The sequence below is a fragment of the Phymastichus coffea genome, unplaced genomic scaffold (genome assembly GCF_024137745.1).
Source record: "Phymastichus coffea isolate CEN01 unplaced genomic scaffold, Cenicafe_Pcof_1.1 PCOF00026, whole genome shotgun sequence".
Lineage (NCBI taxonomy): Eukaryota > Metazoa > Arthropoda > Insecta > Hymenoptera > Eulophidae > Phymastichus > Phymastichus coffea.
This window is the reverse complement of record NW_026706837.1, coordinates 3,549,516-3,568,723: the sequence shown is the minus strand read 5'-3', so window position 1 is coordinate 3,568,723 and position 19,208 is coordinate 3,549,516. Positions and strand designations below refer to the sequence as shown.

Below are 19,208 nucleotides of genomic sequence, written 5' to 3'. Positions count from 1 at the left end.
TTCACATTCTCAGTACATAGACATTCATCAGTAGGCCTAGCACGTTCGTAGAGATAACATGTATTCTTTATATAGCAAGTTCATATGAATAAACTGATGAAAATATTTCCTAAATATGATAAAAACTTACACACGGATAAAGATAATCGATATAAAATATGTTAATTGTATTTGAAGAAATCAAAATTAATGTATGAAATAAAAGGTGCTATCTTAGAAAGAACAAATAAATTTTGTTCTGACTACAATTCAAGTGATGAGAGATTACTAGCAGTTATTTGTACAAGTTGTAAATTATCATTGCATCGTTTGCGTTCTGAGGAATCTAATAAAACTACGCTTCCAGGTTATAGGGAATTTCATAATATTATAAGAACATCGCAAAGAAGGTCAACAAATCTGAAATATGATTTTAAATTATGTAAACTAGTGAGGGTACCAAATCTAAATCAATTGAGTGGAAACAAAAATTTGAATAGCATCAAAAAGACCAAAAATAATACATTACGATACAAGTGCGGGAAAATAGATTCTTGTCTCTCGTGGCATTTACGCCCGAGCGAAGCGAGGGTGGAAAGGTACACAAGACGAGAAACTCTTTTCCTAACATGTGCACCGTATTTTTTGATACGACGTGTGCAAAGTGCGACTTTCAACACATGTTTTTTGTCGAGCGTGCGGGAAAAACGCACTTTCCGCACGGAGTGTCGAAAAATAAATACAAGTTGAAAATGTTAAGTACAATAATGTAAACGATACAATTATAATTTATAACTTCTACAAAGTGCAGGTAATCTCTCATCACTTGAATTGTAATCAGAACAAAACTTATCTATTCTTTTTAAGATAGCACCTTTTATTTTATACATTAATTTTGATTCATGCGTGCATAGTTTTTTATTATATTTAGGAAACATTTTACGTCAGTTTATTAATATGAACTTGCTACGAAAAGAATACGTATGCTAGGCCTACTGATGAATATTTATATACTGAGAATTTGAAGCCGTCAAGGTATGCTTATAGATACATTGGAATATTTTGACGTTGAGAGAAAATATTCAGAAAACGATATTCTCGATTGAACTTAAATTATTACAATTATATCTTTGTTATGATGAACAGCATGAAGCTTTCCTGAATTAATTTACCATTAAAAAATATATCTGAAATGTAGTTTGTAAAGAAATATTGTTAACCAGTGCTAAAATTCATTTTTTGTTAATTTTTTGCTACTTAAATAAGTTTCTTAATTTTCTGCTTTCTAAAAATAAGTAGAGTGGTGGAGATAGCATTTTTTTGAAAACGTATTAATGAAAAAATTAATTTATAAAATAAGATATAACTTATATACTGTAACGGAGTAGCTACCCGTTTATTTAATTTATGCGCGCGATCGTATCGAAGATCGCGCGGGATTATCTACACGTTCAAATTCGAAAATCGGAGAGCAGGAGGGAACGGGTGTCAGTCAACCAACTATATACCAGTGAGAAATAACTACATCAGAATTACAATCAATATCACAAGCGAGATCGTTTATTGCCTCTTAATTCTACACCGTGTTCGGCCCGCATATTTATGTTTACAAGACGCGCGCGCGACAACAACATGCGGTGTCGGGTCGCTCGCCGCTCTTTGTTCGCCGAGTTATTACATGCATGCTTCTTATGGTGTACGAGAGATTAGTTCTCGTCAATTACGTAGCGATCGCGAAATTAAGCTGGCTAACTTACCTTAATAGCAGTCGCACGGAGAACGAAAGAAAAAGTTCGTGATAGCGTCTCGTGGAAATCTGCGTCTGTGATCGAGCGGTTCACGCTTTTAGTTTCACCCTCGAGTGCGAAACCCCGCACTCACGCTCACTTGCACACACTCGTCTCGATTATCAAAGACACGGCTCCTGTCGCTCCTTATCTAATTGTCTCCGCACTCCGGAAAAACTCAGGAAAAACGTTCCTTATTGGTTGATTGCGACTGGACGTATCGGTAGCTAATCCTCGACTGGTCAGGTGATATCGATAGCTAATCCTCGATTAGTTCATTTTCATACGCGCGCGTTCCGTCCCATCGCGTGCCGAATTCCCTCGTCACATTTTTCCCAACCGGTAGGTGCTGCCCTCGCAGGCAGCCGCATGGTTGGGCCGTTAGCGCTAATAAGACGTTTACCATCACAATACATATAAACAATTTTAATTAAAAATATTAAAATAAATTTAATTATATAAACGAAAATATACATTAGCATAATTTTGATGAAACATTTTTAAAATAGATTAGGTTCGATTCAAAGAAAAACATGCGTACTACATTTGCCAATTAGACAGCGTTTAGCTTGGTATCCAGTCATGATTTTTATAGAAGAGAAACTCATATAGTAATTAATTTTAATGTTAATAAAATTAATACGGCTAGTTTCATATAGCAATCGTGTTATTGAGTTTTATTATTTTTTATTTTCTTTATTTCAAAATGCGTAAAAGTTCCTATAGATCGTAGAACAATTACGGCTGCGCAGTGCACACTGGTCTTGTTATATCTGATAGTGTCAGAATTGATGTCTCTTTGAATGTGTTAGAAAAATTATGTGAACTCATACATTAACTCTATAGCACCTTTACCGCAATAATGAGAATCTAATGACGCCGCAAAACATTTCATTTTCATGAAGTTATACCTTATCTATATCGTTTATACAGCTATGCCTAAGATGCTCGGCACTGCCGACTGTAAATCCTTGACATAGTTGTATAAACGATATACGAGGTGTGTCAATGAGTCTTTACAAAAAGAAGGAAAGAAAAGTTTTGCGTACGTATTTTTTTTTTTTTTTTTTCAACATAATCTCCTTGAAGGTCGATACATTTTACTAAACGGCCTTTCAGTTTTTTTAAGCCATCAGAAAAATATGATTTCTGAAAACCCTCAAAATAGCCATTTGTTTCGGCGATGACTTCTTCATTCGACGTGAATCGTTGTCCGACAAGCCATTTTTTGAGGTTAGGAAATAAGAAAAAGTCACTGGGAGTCAAATCAGGCGAATATGGTGGATGGTCAATTAATTCCAACTTTAAATCGTTAATTTTTGCCATCGAAACTGCACACGTGTGAACTCGAGCATTGTCTTGAAGAAAGTGGCATTTTTTTGTTCAAGTGAAGACGTTTTTCTCTGATTTTTTCTTTCAGCTAACCTAATAATGACGCATAATATTGTCCAGTGATCGTCTGGCCCTTTTCCAAGTAGTCGATGTAGATGATTTCATACGCATCCCAGAAAACCGTGGCCATAATCTTGCCAGCTGACTTTACTGTCTTCACCTTCTTTGGCGCTGGTTCTCCTGCGGTAATCCATTGTTTGGACTGTTCCTTGGTTGCAGAAGTGTAGTAGTGTATCCATGTTTCGTCTACAGTTACGAGTCGACGCCAAAAGTCTTCCAGATTACGACGTATACGTGCCAAAAGAGCCTCAGAGGTGACCACGCAGGTTCGTTAGTTTTTAACAGTGAGCAAACGCGACACCCAGCTTGCTGATATTTTTTTCATCCCCAATTTTTCATGCAAAATTGAAATGATTGTACCCTTTGATACTCCTGTGGCCTCAACTAATTCTCGCAATTTTAATCTTCTATCACTCAACGCCATATTGTGGATTTTGTTGACCATTTTGGGCGTACTCACTTCTACGGGGCGTCCTGGACGAGGTTCATCTTTTGTTGTTGTACTGCCGCGTTTAAATTCATTTACCCAGTTAGAAACAGTCTTAAACACAGGGGCGGACTGGCCATGAACGGCGTTCAACTCAACTGTGATTTATTTTAGTGTAAGGCCTTTTAAATGAAAATGTTTTATCATCGCTCGAAACTCTGTTTTTCCATTTTTCAAATAAACCAATAACTATTTGTTCAACCAACGCACACAAAAAAACGACTTAATGAATCGAGCTGAAACTTTGTACGATATCTAATTAGTAGTATTGCTTGCCAAAAACATCATAATTCAAGCGTGACGAGCGCCATCTCTTGGATTTTGTAAAGACTTATTGACCCCCCCCCCCCTTATAGATACGATACGACTTCATGAAAATGAAATTTTTTGTTGCGCCAACGGATTCTCATCACTGCTGCTCATGGAAACTATGTAGTCTCCATGCTACTGCTCCACCGGTTTCTGCACACTATAGACTTATGCTAACTCTTCAACTCTGTAGCGATATACTAGCGTCCTCCTACCCCCCTTACCCTAGCCTGCAATGTGTAATGGACAGTGCAAAAAAAATACCATTTGAAATATCTAATTAAACCGTCCAAAAATGCTCATTATTTTAATTGAACCCCTTCAGTTGTCCCAAAAAAAATTAAAAACTATGATAATTGTTTCGTTTTTTGCAACTGCGATATTTTTAGTAATAGTTAATATTTTTGCAAGGAAACAAGGCGAAAAAATGTAACCCTCGCCCGTTTTAATTGTACCCCTTGTTTGATTTTGACTTATAAATTAATAATTTTGAAAAAGTAAGAGGGGTGCAATTAAAAAGAACAAGGGTTCAATTTTTTCGCCTTGTTTCTTTGCAAAAATATTAACTCTTACTAAAGATATCGCAGTTGCAAAAAGCGAAAATATTATCATAGTTTTTAATTTTTTTTGGGACAACTGAAGGGGTTCAATTAAAATAATCAGCGTTTTTGGAGGGTTGGGTTCAATTAGAGATATTTCGAATGGTATTTTTTATTTTCACTGTCCATTACACTTTGCAGGCTAGGATAAGGGGGGTCGTCCTCCTTCGCTCTCCAAGCTATATGCTATACGCTAACTCTACAAGGCCCCGCATACTGTAAACTTATGCTACGCTCTGACATCACATTATTACCTAGCTGATTATACTGATCAATCTATATACATAGTGTGAAGAATCAATCTATAGATAAGTGATCGTCATTACAATTTAATGTTATCTGGTAACTCTCATCGCTGTAGACGTTACACTATAGACATTGATCTCGCCACACGGATATCAAGCTTTCATTAATAATGAGACTAATCAATAATACTACCACTGACGAACATATACATAGTTAATTATTGCAATTGATACTGCTATCAATTTCGCGCCAGCTCTCATCATATCAGTGACGTTAGCCGCCAGCATGAATATAGTTAGCTATACTACTACAGCCCTCTCCAAGGTAGCAACTATACGAAGCAATTAGAGACCCCCCTTACCCTAGCCTGCAAAGTGTAATGGACAGTGAAAAAAAAAATACCATTTGAAACATCTCTAATTGAACCCTCCAAAAATGCTCAATATTTTAATTGAACCCCTTCAGTTGTCCCAAAAAAAATTAAAAACTATGATGATTTTTTCGTTTTTTGCAACTGCGATATCTTTAGTAATACTTAATATTTTTGCAAAAGAAACAAGGCAAAAAATTGAACCTTTGGTCGTTTTAATTGCACCCCTCTCACTTTTTCAAAATTATTAATATATATGTCAAAAATAACAATCTAACTTTATTGTATGTTCTTTCCAAATAACCCAATAACCTAATAATCTATTTGAAAAGAACATACAATAAAGTTAGATTGTTGTTTTTGACATATATATTAATAATTTTGCTTATTATTATATATTAATAAATTGCCTTGTTTCTTTTACAAAAATATTAAGTATTACTAAGGATATCGCAGTTGCAAAAAACGAAAAAATTATCATAGTTAAAATTTTTTTTTGGGATAACTGAAGGGGTTCAATTAAAATAATGAGCATTTTTGGAGGGTTTAATTAGATATTTCAAATGGTATTTTTTATTTTTACTGTCCATTACACTTTGCAGGCTAGGGTAAGGGAGGTCAATTAGAGGAAAGAAAAATTGGAGAAAGAGTATGACATAGTATAAGAATAATACGATACATTTCAGAGAATAATGTTAAAAGTAATTCAATAGTAATGAAAGAAATCGCACATTTTCATTTATATTAGATTACGAATTAATTTAATTAAAAATAATTGAATTTTGATACTCATTTACTGAAAATTATTCATTTTATCAAAAATTGATTGAATATTAATAAAATTTAATAAATTTCAAAAAATATTAATGAAATATTTTTAGAAGAGAACCTAACAAATTAAAAGTTCCATGACATTTATCAAACTATCAAGTATTGAAAAAATCAACAAAGCAAACTATTAACTCATATGAAAATAATATTATGCTTTCCAAAAATTACTAATAACCTTTTGAGTAACTGTCAACAATCAAACTGATTTCACACTTTGTTTTACATCAATCAATTACAATGATGGGTTATCGACAACTCATTCTTTTTTTAGGAAAACAAAGTAAAAGCATTTACATGAGTAATAAAAAATTTTTGTAAATAAGTGCATGTAAATCTAATTGATGCCATATTTACCAGAGGATATGAATTACTTGAGAAAGTAAATTTATAGAACTTTACAAAACAAAAAATTTACACAATATTGAGTTAAGAAATTGTAATTACATTTGAAATATAAGGTATAAAAAACGTAATTTATTTTATTTATATGTATTTTTCTATAAAATGGACAAAACTGAGAAAATCAGAAAAGAGTTAAGATTCATAAGAGTTACTGAAATTCATAAATATTCATATGTAGATACTAAGAAAACTAAACAAATCTCTGTGTTAGATCTATAAAGACGGTATGACAACTAACTACAAAAGTTGAATTTTACTTTCTAGATTTATAAATAAGAAAGTCAAAAGGCTAAGAGAACTGCTCAGAGGAAAGCTAGATGGCTTACTTCATCAAATCAGTCATGTATAGCTATGTAAATAAAAACCCTAGAATTCTAAGAACTAATAAAGTATGTTATAATTTCAAAGCTAACTAAATTATTTATTAATAAATCATTTTTATAAAGGCAAAAAAATTAGTTTAATATTTTAACTATATTATTAGAGAATAATATTAGTCAACATGTTTTGATTAAATACTGCATACATATCATTGGACAAAATATCCAGTTTATTTTTTCTATAATGTGTTGATAACCTTTCAAACAAAACTAAAAATACAATAAATTGAGAGTAACAGTTTTTTTTTTAAATAATTGGGTACAAAATATGTACTTCCACATAATCAAAAGAATCAGATTAATGGTTGGATTTTAATTTTGAGTTGGATATGTAAGCAATGAATATTACCTGGGTCACTTATAAAATACAGACACAGTTTAAATACGTATCAAAACTGAAAACCAAGCTCTGTTAGAATTTTTATTTCCTAATCAATTTATACAAAGTTTATTTTCAAACCACAAAATTGTTATCTTAATTTCATTTCGGCATTTTGGCAAAATTTAAAATGTGGTTTCAGGTATTTTTTTAAATAGATAGAATTTAATTTTTACTGTAAAATTACCTTCTTGACCAAAAGTATCAGGACTTGTTATATTGTATAATATCTCCAATGCTAATCCAACAATTTCATAGTTAGTTTTATCCATGTCCAAAATTTGTTTCAATGCCTCCATACCATGAGCACCTACTTCAACTCTATACGTTCGAGAAAGTGCTTTTAATGCTCGACAAGCATCTCTTCTATCATTTAATAATGTTGAAGAAGCTACTCTGTCTATAAGTCGTTCTACCTAATTATTTGCAAATAAAACTAAACTGTGTAGATGCATAACAAGAAAAGAAAATGATTTTATTATATTATAATAATTCAACTTTCTCACAGTTTCTGCACCAGTTGGTTGATTCTCCAGATTAGAAGTACCCAGAACTGACTTTAGACCACTTTTAAAAAATTCCATGATAAAAATTTGATTGATTTAATTCCTTAGTTTGAACATATTCTGTGATTCAAATCATTACATACATATATATACAAGGAAATTTACAGTAGTTATTTCATGTTGAATACAATATTCAATTTATCATTTCATAAGTGCAATATAAAACTCCATTAACTTGCTGTAGAAAAGTATCAAAATGACTGTTTTTTTAAATTACTGAGCCAAAAAGTGAACTTATCAATCAATTATAATAAATTTAATTTATATATTTATTATTATATATTGATATAAAAAAGTACTCTGTAAGTATTTACAAAACGATTCTGACTCTTATAAATGACACGAATTATGATATCAAACAATATTTGTAGATTGAAAAATACTCAGAATATTTAAATAACGATTTCAGCAACATTATTATAAAAAAATTATAATAATAGAATATTTTAATGATTTTTGTTTAAACGTAGGCTTCACACACAAAAAACTCAAAATGACGTATAACCACTGGGGTTGTCATTTATATAATTTAAAAATTAAAAATATACATATTGTGAAAAGTTCTTGGATATATGTTAATATTTATATTGAGATAATAAAACATTAATAATTTATTAAACTTCATAAATTAAACCGCTTCAAACAGCTCAAGCTCTGATACGCTTAAAAACATGGCGTTTTATACATATATGACGTATGTCAATTCAGAATTCATGCATTTGGGTGTTCACAGAAGGAATCTAACACTCACGAAATGACACGAATTCTGACATATGGAATGTACGTAATACGTTGTTATTCAGCTAAAAAATATTCGAGATGTTTAAATTAGCATCTTATAAACACAATAATAGCAATAGAATACATATAACAACTTTCCGCAAAATGTTAGTCTTTAAATCATATATATGACACGAAGAAAGCGGTTATCCATGTCATTCTGTGTAATTTGAAATCTGCGCTCACACAAAAATTATTAAGATATTTTATTATCATAATTGATACTTAAGAATGCTACTGAGATGATTATTTAAACATTCCGAGAGTTTTTCAAGCTAAAATATCCTTTTATGGATATTTGTCATGTCAGAATTCGTGTCATTTCATGAGTGTCAGATTCCTTCTGTGACATGGAGACTATATATACAGGAGTGGAAGCACCATGAAGACTGTATAAAGGAGAGGTAGCGCCATGTATAAGAATTTCCGGCTAGTCCCGAGCCTCAGCCAAGCACTGACCCTCTACCCCCAGCGCCTCTCTCGGTGACCAGACCACGCGAGATACCGCGTTACCGACGCGACCTGTCCCAAAGAGAATTGCATAGTCGAGATCATTATTTGAAAGAAAGATTATTGATGAAAATTTATGTGTAACAATTCGCTTGAGATCGAATGCATGACATTATAAGTAATTATAATTACTAAAACTTAAGCCCCTTTTCCCTTGATGAACTTGTACGATATTCATGTCAACGTCGCTGTCTTGTCACGGTAGCTGCGGTAGCTAAGGCGTCCGTATGATTTTGCGATCGCAGGTTCAAATCACGTTTTTTTTATTTTTTTTATTTCTATGGATTTTTGTTGATCAGTTGGTGCAATAAATAAAAATGAAGTTTATTTATTTTACTTACTATAATTAATTGTATTATTCCCTAAGCAAAACACTATTTTTATCTATACTTATTTATTGCTTGGATCTATTTCTACTAAACATAATTCATTTCCATACGATATAAATAAATATGTAAAAAAATAAATATGTAAATAACCATTTTCCCGAAATTATTGTCTAAATGCCAGTGGTATTTCTTCCAAAGACAACAATTTTACGGCATACTCATCAAGTAATATAAATGAGCAGGCGACACAGGTAAGAAGCCTCAGTGTTTGACACTGTAAAGCATTGTATTGTTATGTTATGTAAAAAGAAATCGAAGCAATGAACATAACAGTAGTGTATGACGTAGTGAATAGTATAATTCATTTTTTGTAATTAAAAGTAGTATTTGTAATTATTTATTGATATGAAAGATACGTAAAATACACCATTCTTTTTAACATTTATGTTATATTATGTTAATTCATTTTTATAATTATAAATAGTATTTGTAATTGTTTATTGATATGAAGGATACGTAAAATATACCATTCTTTTTAACATTTATGTTATATTATGATAAGTAGTCATTGAATTTCCATAAAATATGTACTTATTCATTTATGCATAGTGAATAATTTAATTAATTATAGTAAGTAATATAAATAAACTTGATCGTTATTTATTGTGTCAACTGATCAACAAAAATCCACAGAAATAAAAAAAAAATTAAAAAAAAATAAACAAAATGTGATTTGAACCTGCGATCGCAAAATTATACGGACTCCTTAGCTACCGCAGCTACCATGACAAGACAGCGACGTTGACATGAATATCGTACAAGTTCATCAAGGGAAAAGGGGCTTAAGTTTTAGTAATTATAATTACTTATAATGTCATGCATTCGATCTCAAGCGAATTGTTACACATAAATTTTCATCAATAATCTTTCTTTCAAATAATGATCTCGACTATGCAAATGAAGGATAATGCCGTACCTCTAAGAGATGTAAGCTCAGTGGTGAGTAAATAATTTTGTCTACCTGTTATTGTTCCGCTGTCTCTTTTGAATATTAAAATTAATAAGTTTATTCCAACAAATATTTCTTTTAGTATGAAGCAAGAAACGCACAAGAACTTGAGTATCGCGTAAACAGGATAAAAACATTCCAAGCGCCTTACCAGCAGGTAACAAATGAAAAATTGAAAGTACCTCATGTCAGCAGTGTTAATATTGTGTCGCAAGATGTACAAATGGAAGAAGTCACGGCTTTTCGAACCAGCACTATTAATCAAGAGGATTTTCAGATGGATGTTGAATACGCTGTCGATAAAGTAAGTACATGAATTTATAATTGTTATTTTATATTTTATATATTTACAAAACAATACATTAATTTATCGATGAAAAATTTGTAGGGTATCACCAGCAACCATTTTACAACTAGCACGCAGTTGAATAATTCTGACGTCAATTTTAGCGTACTGGATATAGTGCGAATTCTGAAAAAGACTCATCTGAGACAAAATTGGACTTGGGGGGAAAAAGATAACAACATTTTTTTTACACTTACTGATTTCAACCTACTCGCAGTAAGGTGTTGTTTACAAGTACATTCAAATATGAATGTAACAGTTGAGTTTTTTTAACATTTTCAAAATTTTAAAATATTATATTATATAAAATTATTAATTTGTTATCTTACTTTTCCAGATTTTGCTGTCTGACAAATAAAAGGTGGCTAATTTTTCAAGAGTAACCGTAATTACATCATTTGAAGATATAATTCAGATTTTACAATATTTAGAAGATCAATATTTATGTCTGGGCACTGGTATTTCGCAAAAAAGGTATTGTTATGAAAAAATAAACTATCAACTCTCGGTAAATGTAAAAACTATTTGGACAATAAAGAATATTTCTTTTTCTTTTTCCCAGCCGAGCTGACACTTGTTCCATTAATGATAACATCGGAGGAAGGTGTACAATTTGTTTGAGAGAAAAAATTAAATTAGAAAACAGTAAATTATCTATTGAGAAGAAATATAGTGATTTATTGAAAAGCAACAAATCTTTGCAGAAAAAGTACGATTATTGCAGTAAAAAGGTAATGCTTTACTTAATTAATTTTTGCAAGTATTTAAATATGTCTATTTTAATTTATATATTTTATTTTGGTTTTTAGCTTGACGAGGCGAGAAATCGAATCATCCAGCTGGAAGAAGAAATCATCAACTTGCAAAAAAACTGGGAGAACAACATTTTGTACCAATTGCCCGATATCCAACAAGAAATTGTTGGCATGTTTGTAAAATTTGCAAGCTTGGAAAAAAATCGAATCCGTTATTCTCGCGAATAGATGTGTGATTGTTTTATCATGCATACGAAAAGTAGTGCTTTGTACGAATTTATGAGAGAACGAGGCATTCTCCCTCTTCCTAGTCCAAATACTCTCAAAACTCAAACAGGTGCCATTAATACAAATTATGGTTTTCACGATGTAGTTTTTGAGAGTTTAAAAAGGCAGGCAGATGTTTTACAAAACCATGAAAAAAGAGGTAATGTATAATTTTTGTGAAACGTGTTTGATGTACCATATCAATGTATATACCTATATAAATCCTATATACCTTTTTATATATACCTTTTTATATTTACCTTTTTATATATACCTTTTTATATATACCTTTTTATATTATATTAACATATTTATTTTGTTTTTAGGGATTATATTGGCAGACGAAATGGCTCTTAGTGAGATTATTGCCCTTGATAAAAATTGGCTAGTACAAGGATATACCGACTACGGACTCTGGACACCTCATAGCTTACAGAACACGCAAGCTAACAAAGCCCTTTGTTTAGTGTTCAAGCCCTTTATTGGATCGTGGATGCAGGTAAGAGAAATTGGAATTTTCATAAACGTTTTATCTGTTTCGTCTGCAATTCAAATAAATGAAATATTATGTTACAGCCAATAGGAGCTTTTGCCGCAAGCAACACTACTAGTGACATATTAGATAATTTACTAGTAGAGGCTATAGCACGTGTCGAGAAAACAGGTTTGAAAGTAGATGCGATTGGAATGGATGCTGCAAACGTCAATCGAAAAGTATGGACTAGTAAGGGTATTGACGAAAATATTGTAAGCTGCAGACATCCGATAAATCACATACGAAGACTATGGTTTATTTCAGATCCATCGCATCTATGGAAAAACTTACGCAATCTTATTATGAAGCTGCTTGAGTTTTGGGTAAATATTTTTAAATTTCTTTTATTTTTATCATAATGTTTATAACAATGTTATATTTATTTTTCTTTTAATATCTGAACTAATTATAATGAAAGCGTATGTATTTTTTTAGACTCCTGATGGCTGGGTAAAAAAAGCTCATTGGCAAGCTGTTTTAGACCATGAATCATTTCTTCAGTATAACTTGAAAATTGCCTACTTTTTGACGCCAGATCATCTTAATCCTCAAGGTTATATGTCGATGAACGTTCTCATGGCTATGCAGGTAAAAACTAATTATAATTATTTACGCTAAATTAATTTTGTTATAGTTCTTTTTTAAATAAAAATAATATTGGGAGTACAAATAGAAAACCGCCGTTTTCCCATAGGTGGCGTCAGTATTGCACGTCGGTAAAAAATTGTTAACAGGAACGTTACATAGCCAGCTGAGGCATTTGTCAACAACTCTTCATCACCTCGCTTGTCTATTTTTACTGTGCTTTGTTTTGTTCGTGCGCAAAAATGGCAAAATTCGAGCCGAACAGGAGACATTTGCGGGAAGTGTTGCTTTTGGCATTTCATTCGGGAAAAAATGCAGCTGAGGCGCGTCGAATGATTGTAGAAACTTATGGTAACAACTGTATTAGTGAAAGAACGTGTCGGGAATGGTTCCAAAAGTTTAGAAATGGCGAGTATGACGTAGATGACAAGGATCGTCCCGGACCCGTACAAAAGTTCGAGGATGCGAAATTGGAGGCTTTGCTGGATGAAGATTCTTGCAGAACGCAACAGGAACTTGCGGATTTATTGGGCGTAACTCAGCAAGCCGTTTCCCATCGCTTGAAATGCTTAGGAATGATCCAGAAAATGGGATGTTGGGTGCCGTACGAGCTGAAGCCGAGGGACATCGAACGGCATCTTGTCACGTGCGAACAACTCCTCCAACGGCAAAAAAGGAAGGGTTTTTTGCATCGCATTGTGACCGGCGATGAAAAGTGGATACACTATAACAACCCAAAGCGGAGAAAATCGTGGGGTCTTCCCGGCCATGCATCAACTTCGACAGCGAAACCAAACATTCATGGCTCGAAGCTGATGCTGTGTATTTGGTGGGACCAGCTTGGCGTAATTTACTATGAACTCCTGCAACCACGCAAAACCATCACAGGAGCCCTCTATCGGACGCAATTGATTCGTTTGAGTCGAGCGTTAAAGGAAAAACGCCCAAAGTACGCGGAAAGGCACGACAAGGTCATATTTCTGCATGACAACGCTCGGCCACATGTTTCCAAGGTCGTGAAAACATACCTGGAAACTTTGAAATGGCACATCCTATCGCACCCGCCGTACTCTCCTGACATCGCCCCTTCTGATTTCTACTTGTTCCGATTGATGACGCATGACCTGGCCGAACAGCACTTTCGTTCTTACGAAGAAACCAAAAATTGGATCGATTCGTGGATCGCGTCAAAAGACGAACAGTTTTTTCGAAGAGGAATTCAGAAGCTGCCAGAAAGATGGAAAAAAGTTGTGACTAAGGATGGAAATTATTTTGAAGAATAAGATTGTAACGAGTTTTTTACAATAAAACCTCAAATTATTAGAAAAAACGGCGATTTTCTATTTGTACTCCCAATAATAAACGATAAATGTGACAGATCTTTTCCGAAAGAGTTTCTGTGGCTATGGAAATGTACAAAGATGATGAGAAATTGAAAGATGCAGGACCGACCATTGCTTTTATTAAAAAAGTAAAAGCTGTCATAGATGCAATGAGATCCCGTACATCAGGTGATGCTTTGCGCATAAATGAAAATTGCCCCAGACGGCAGGTAAAAATATATAATACAAATATAATAAAGAAAATTATAGCTAATGATTTAATATTCACTTTTTATTTATTTTACATTAATTCGACACTTATTTATGTTTATTTTTAGGCAATTGTGAGCTTGATTACATATCTACAGGAGTGGAAGTCAAAAGCTCACGAAAATAATTTCAAATTTCCTTTGACTAACAACACATATACAGGATTCATTGTCACTCTCAAAACAACCTTGGAATTACTTGACTACTTGAACCAAGAAGAAGGATATGAGTATTTGATGACCAATTGTTTATGCTCTGATCCAATCGAGGTAAGGAAAATTACTAAGAAAATACGTAGCCAACGAGATTGGCCGAATGCTTCCTTGAAGATTTCTCCTATAGTATATAATAGGGTCCTATAATAGAGTCAGTTTTTTTTATATATAATACTCAAAAAAAAAATAAACCTGGCGCCAGAATAGTAAAAACCGGACAGCATGAAAAAACGAGTAAAAGTGCTTATAATTACAAAAAAAATACAAAGCAAATTAAATTAATATTTTTTTCTAAACGTTCTAAAAAACTTACGGCCAAAAATGATAATTTTTGAGAAAACATGGAATCAAGGCTAACAACAACTATATCATTTTTACAGAGATTTTTTGGCATCCTAAGAATAGCAGCTGGTTCTAACGATAATCCAGATCCTGTTTTATTCGCTTGCCTGTTCAAGATATTTTGCACCTATGGGTTAATCAAATCTCCGAAAGGTAGCAACGTCGTCAAAGGAGACGTCTTAAAAGTGTTAGTCAAGACCAAAACATCCACAGCTTTTCAATTAAGCAATAAAATGCAGTTGCTTAACTCAATCTCAGCGTGGGTTTACGACTACGACTCATCAGGTAGGTCAATAACCAAGGATTTAGACCATATTTACGGGGTTGTTGATACCGACGAAAGGGTAATTTCCGATGTGTCGGAGTGGGTTACCCGAGAAATTATTAAAAAAAATCCTTGTGAGAGCTGCAATTTGCAATTAGAGGCATTTTCGAGTACATCGCCACGTCATCAACTCACTAACGCTCGAGAAATTTTTGGCGGTTTGGTTCGGGCAAGCGACAATGTATTTGAATTGATAAAAATGTTGGAAAACGCTATTACTTTTATACTCATTCAAAACAACGGGATGCGTAAAAATGTAATGTCTCTGATTGTGCAGCATATACAGGCAGTAAACTTGTTAATTCTTGTAGGCTGCGAATCACACGTAAAAAATTTAACCTTTAAGTTTATTATTTATTATTTAGAAAGGCGGGCAAAGATGGCGTGCAAACAGCACAATGTCATTCACAGCGAGCGTAAAAAAAAAGTAAAGCTTTAAGAAAGCAAGCAAAGCTGGTGCCTTGTAAGTAATAATTAAAACTTGTAAATAGATACGTATAATTGTAAGAATATATATTAAATTATTATGTGAATTAAACTGTATATATGTTGAATATGTACGATTGAATATATTATACTATTATACATTGTATTTTACTTAATTAATTATTTTACACATGTTTATGTATGATTTTACGTAAATAAATTTACTTATTATATATATTCTTAATCTATTTATTACTTCAATCATATTTATATGAAATTATTTTTTCTGTAGTATAAAATGCAATTATATAAATATTAAAAAAGCGAACTTTTCCTTAGCCCATGACGCTAAAATAACAATCATGAATTCATTTCATAACTTAAATAAAAATCACATTTTCATAGATCTATCCAGAGCTCATGTTTAAGTTAATTTTAAAGTACGATATTCGTTGTAACACTCGTTACATCGTAAACATAAAAATAAGTCATAATATGTTATGTAGGTATATATGTATTCTGATCGATATTATCGATCGTGCATATCGACTACCGTCGCTAACATTATTTGCGGCTCCACCGGAAGATGGCACCCGTTTCAATAGTTACACGATGAGTATTTTGGGCACTTTCTAACGCCGACGGCCTATACATTGTGCTTCAACTCCTGTACATAGTCTCCATGTTCTGTGAACACCCTTTCGTGAGTGCTATTACCAGGGAGTAAGAGAGAAGGAGACCCAACTGATATGGCCGGCCAACAGAAATCTGGGATGTTTCCACCGGCGAAGATCGCCAGACTCGCTCATCGGCAGCGATAAGCATTTGGTTACCCATCCTAAACTTCTTTTTTTCCTATTCGTAACGCATCTAGGTCTGTTGTACATTTGTGGCTATTCTATCATCATACCGTGTCCGAATTCCGCGTTTCAAGCTCGTTTTGTTTAAAAGAGGGAAAATAAGAAAATTCTCAATTGTACAATATGTAGCTATTGTTTGATATAAATTGATGTCAGCCTCAGGAAGTACTGATTATTTATTTTGGAGTACAATTCGATATGTAGCCTAATAGTAAGGGCAAAAGTCCAAAGAAAGAGATATTTTAACAAATATAGTTTATATTCTCATACTATTTTTTTTAAGAATTAACAAAAATGTAGATATGTCATAAATTGTCAAATCCTAATTAGTTTATTCTTATTAGAGCTCTATAAGTCCATAGATTATATGGATTTCTTGATCCATATAACCTATTGATAAATATATGTTATTTGCATTTTCAAACTAAATTGAAAATACAAATAACATATATTTATTGATTCTGGGTTTAAATGATGAAGCACATACAAAGGAAATTTTTTGAAGATGATATTTAAAAAAATTAGCATAGACTTCCACCATTTTTTCCTGTACCTATTCAAAGTATAAAATGATGGAAAACTTCCGTGAACATTTGAAGAGTTTACTGGGGCATTTTTATTAACAATTTGATACACTTATCTTTAACTAAAATGTGTTCCACAAAAACTAAACTTTAGCGCTTTTAACATGAATGCTGAAAAAAAAATAATACTATGGTATTATACGAGGGGTGGTCAATAAATCTTTACAAAAAGAAGGAAAGAAAAGTTTTGCGTACGTAATTTTTTTTTATTTTTCAACATAATCTCCTTGAAGGTCGATACATTTTACTAAACGGCCTTTCAGTTTTTTTAAGCCATCAGAAAAATATGATTTCTGAAAACCCTCAAAATAGCCATTTGTTTCGGCGATGACTTCATTCGACGTGAATCGTTGTCCGACAAGCCATTTTTTGAGGTTAGGAAATAAGAAAAAGTCACTGGGAGTCAAATCAGGCGAATATGGTGGATGGTCAATTAATTCCAACTTTAAATCGTTAATTTTTGCCATCGAAACTGCACACGTGTGAACTCGAGCATTGTCTTGAAGAAAGTGGCATTTTTTTGTTCAAGTGAAGACGTTTTTCTCTGATTTTTTCTTTCAGCTAAACCAATAATGACGCATAATATTGTCCAGTGATCGTCTGGCCCTTTTCCAAGTAGTCGATGTAGATGATTTCATACGCATCCCAGAAAACCGTGGCCATAATTTTGCCAGCTGACTTTACTGTCTTCGCCTTCTTTGGGGCTGGTTCTCCTGCGGTAATCCATTGTTTGGACTGTTCCTTGGTTGCAGAAGTGTAGTAGTGTACCCATGTTTCGTCTACAGTTACAAGTCGACGCCAAAAGTCTTCCAGATTACGACGTATGCGTGCCAAAAGAGCTTCAGAGGTGACCACGCGGGTTCGTTTGTTTTTAACAGTGAGCAAACGCGGCACCCAGCTTGCTGATATTTTTTTCATCCCCAATTTTTCATGCAAAATTGAAATGATTGTACCCTTTGATACTCCTGGGGCCTCAACTAATTCTCGCAATTTTAATCTTCTATCACTCAACACCATATCGTGGATTTTGTTGACCATTTTGGGCGTACTCACTTCTACGGGGCGTCCTGGACGAGGTTCATCTTTTGTTATTGTACTGCCGCGTTTAAATTCATTTACCCAGTTAGAAACAGTCTTAAACACAGGGGCGGACTGGCCATGAACGGCGTTCAACTCAACTGTGATTTATTTTAGTGTAAGGCCTTTTAAATGAAAATGTTTTATCATCGCTCGAAACTCTGTTTTTCCATTTTTCAAATAAACCAATAACTATTTGTTCAACCAACGCACACAAAAAAACGACTTAATGAATCGAGCTGAAACTTTGTACGATATCTATTTAGTAGTATTGCTTGCCAAAAACATCATAATTTAAGCGTGACGAGCGCCATCTCTTGGATTTTGTAAAGACTTATTGACCCCCCTCGTACGAAAAAATGAAAAATATCGCCGGTTAGAAACAGATATCACATTCTTCCAAATATAAGTTCATTGCGCTTGAAATTCAAATAATTAATACTAACGCATCAACAGGCTGTGCTGTCAGTTCGTCCGATCGATACAAAAAATAACTTCATTTTCTATATTTTTCAAGAACTACTGAAAATTATTTTCAATAATGCAACGTTTATTTGAGATCTACTTTTTTGTTATACGATATGATGATATTTTTCGTATACGAGGTGTGATCAAAAAGTAAGGTGAATTTTGAAATTTAGCGGGCTACGTCCGTTCGATCTTCGACTTTTTTATTTGGTTATGTCGGTACACTCGTCTAGAACATACGTTCCAAATTTCAGCTTTGTAGTATGTTTGGTTTGTTTGTGAGAGGCATCAAGGTTAGAAGTGTTTTGCGTGCTCCACGATTTGCTGCTATCTAAAAACATGGACCAAAGAGTTTGCATTAAATTTTGTGTGAAAAATGGAATCAAATGTTCCAAAACACTTGAAATGCTGAAAGT

The 19,208-nt window shown here is 33.0% G+C and overlaps 1 protein-coding gene across 9 annotated transcripts in view; it reads right to left on the bottom strand.

Moving 5' to 3' along the window:
• The window catches only part of LOC131675571 (general vesicular transport factor p115), a 553,225-nt gene extending 544,487 nt beyond the window's left edge, over positions 1–8,738 (bottom strand). For 2 of the 9 annotated variants that reach the window (XM_058954597.1, XM_058954589.1), the window contains exons 1-3: positions 8,336–8,494; positions 7,728–7,788; positions 7,409–7,637 (exon numbers count right to left, since the gene is read on the bottom strand). In XM_058954597.1, the coding sequence (XP_058810580.1) occupies positions 7,409–7,637; positions 7,728–7,788; positions 8,336–8,412 (367 nt within the window). In that variant the 5' untranslated portion in view covers positions 8,413–8,494. Of the gene's footprint in view, positions 1–7,408; positions 7,658–7,727; positions 8,139–8,170; positions 8,312–8,335; positions 8,495–8,538 lie in introns of those variants that run through there. The other 7 variants (XM_058954591.1, XM_058954593.1, XM_058954592.1 and 4 more) reach the window with 7 other exon arrangements.
• Positions 8,739–19,208: the final 10,470 nt, after the last annotated feature.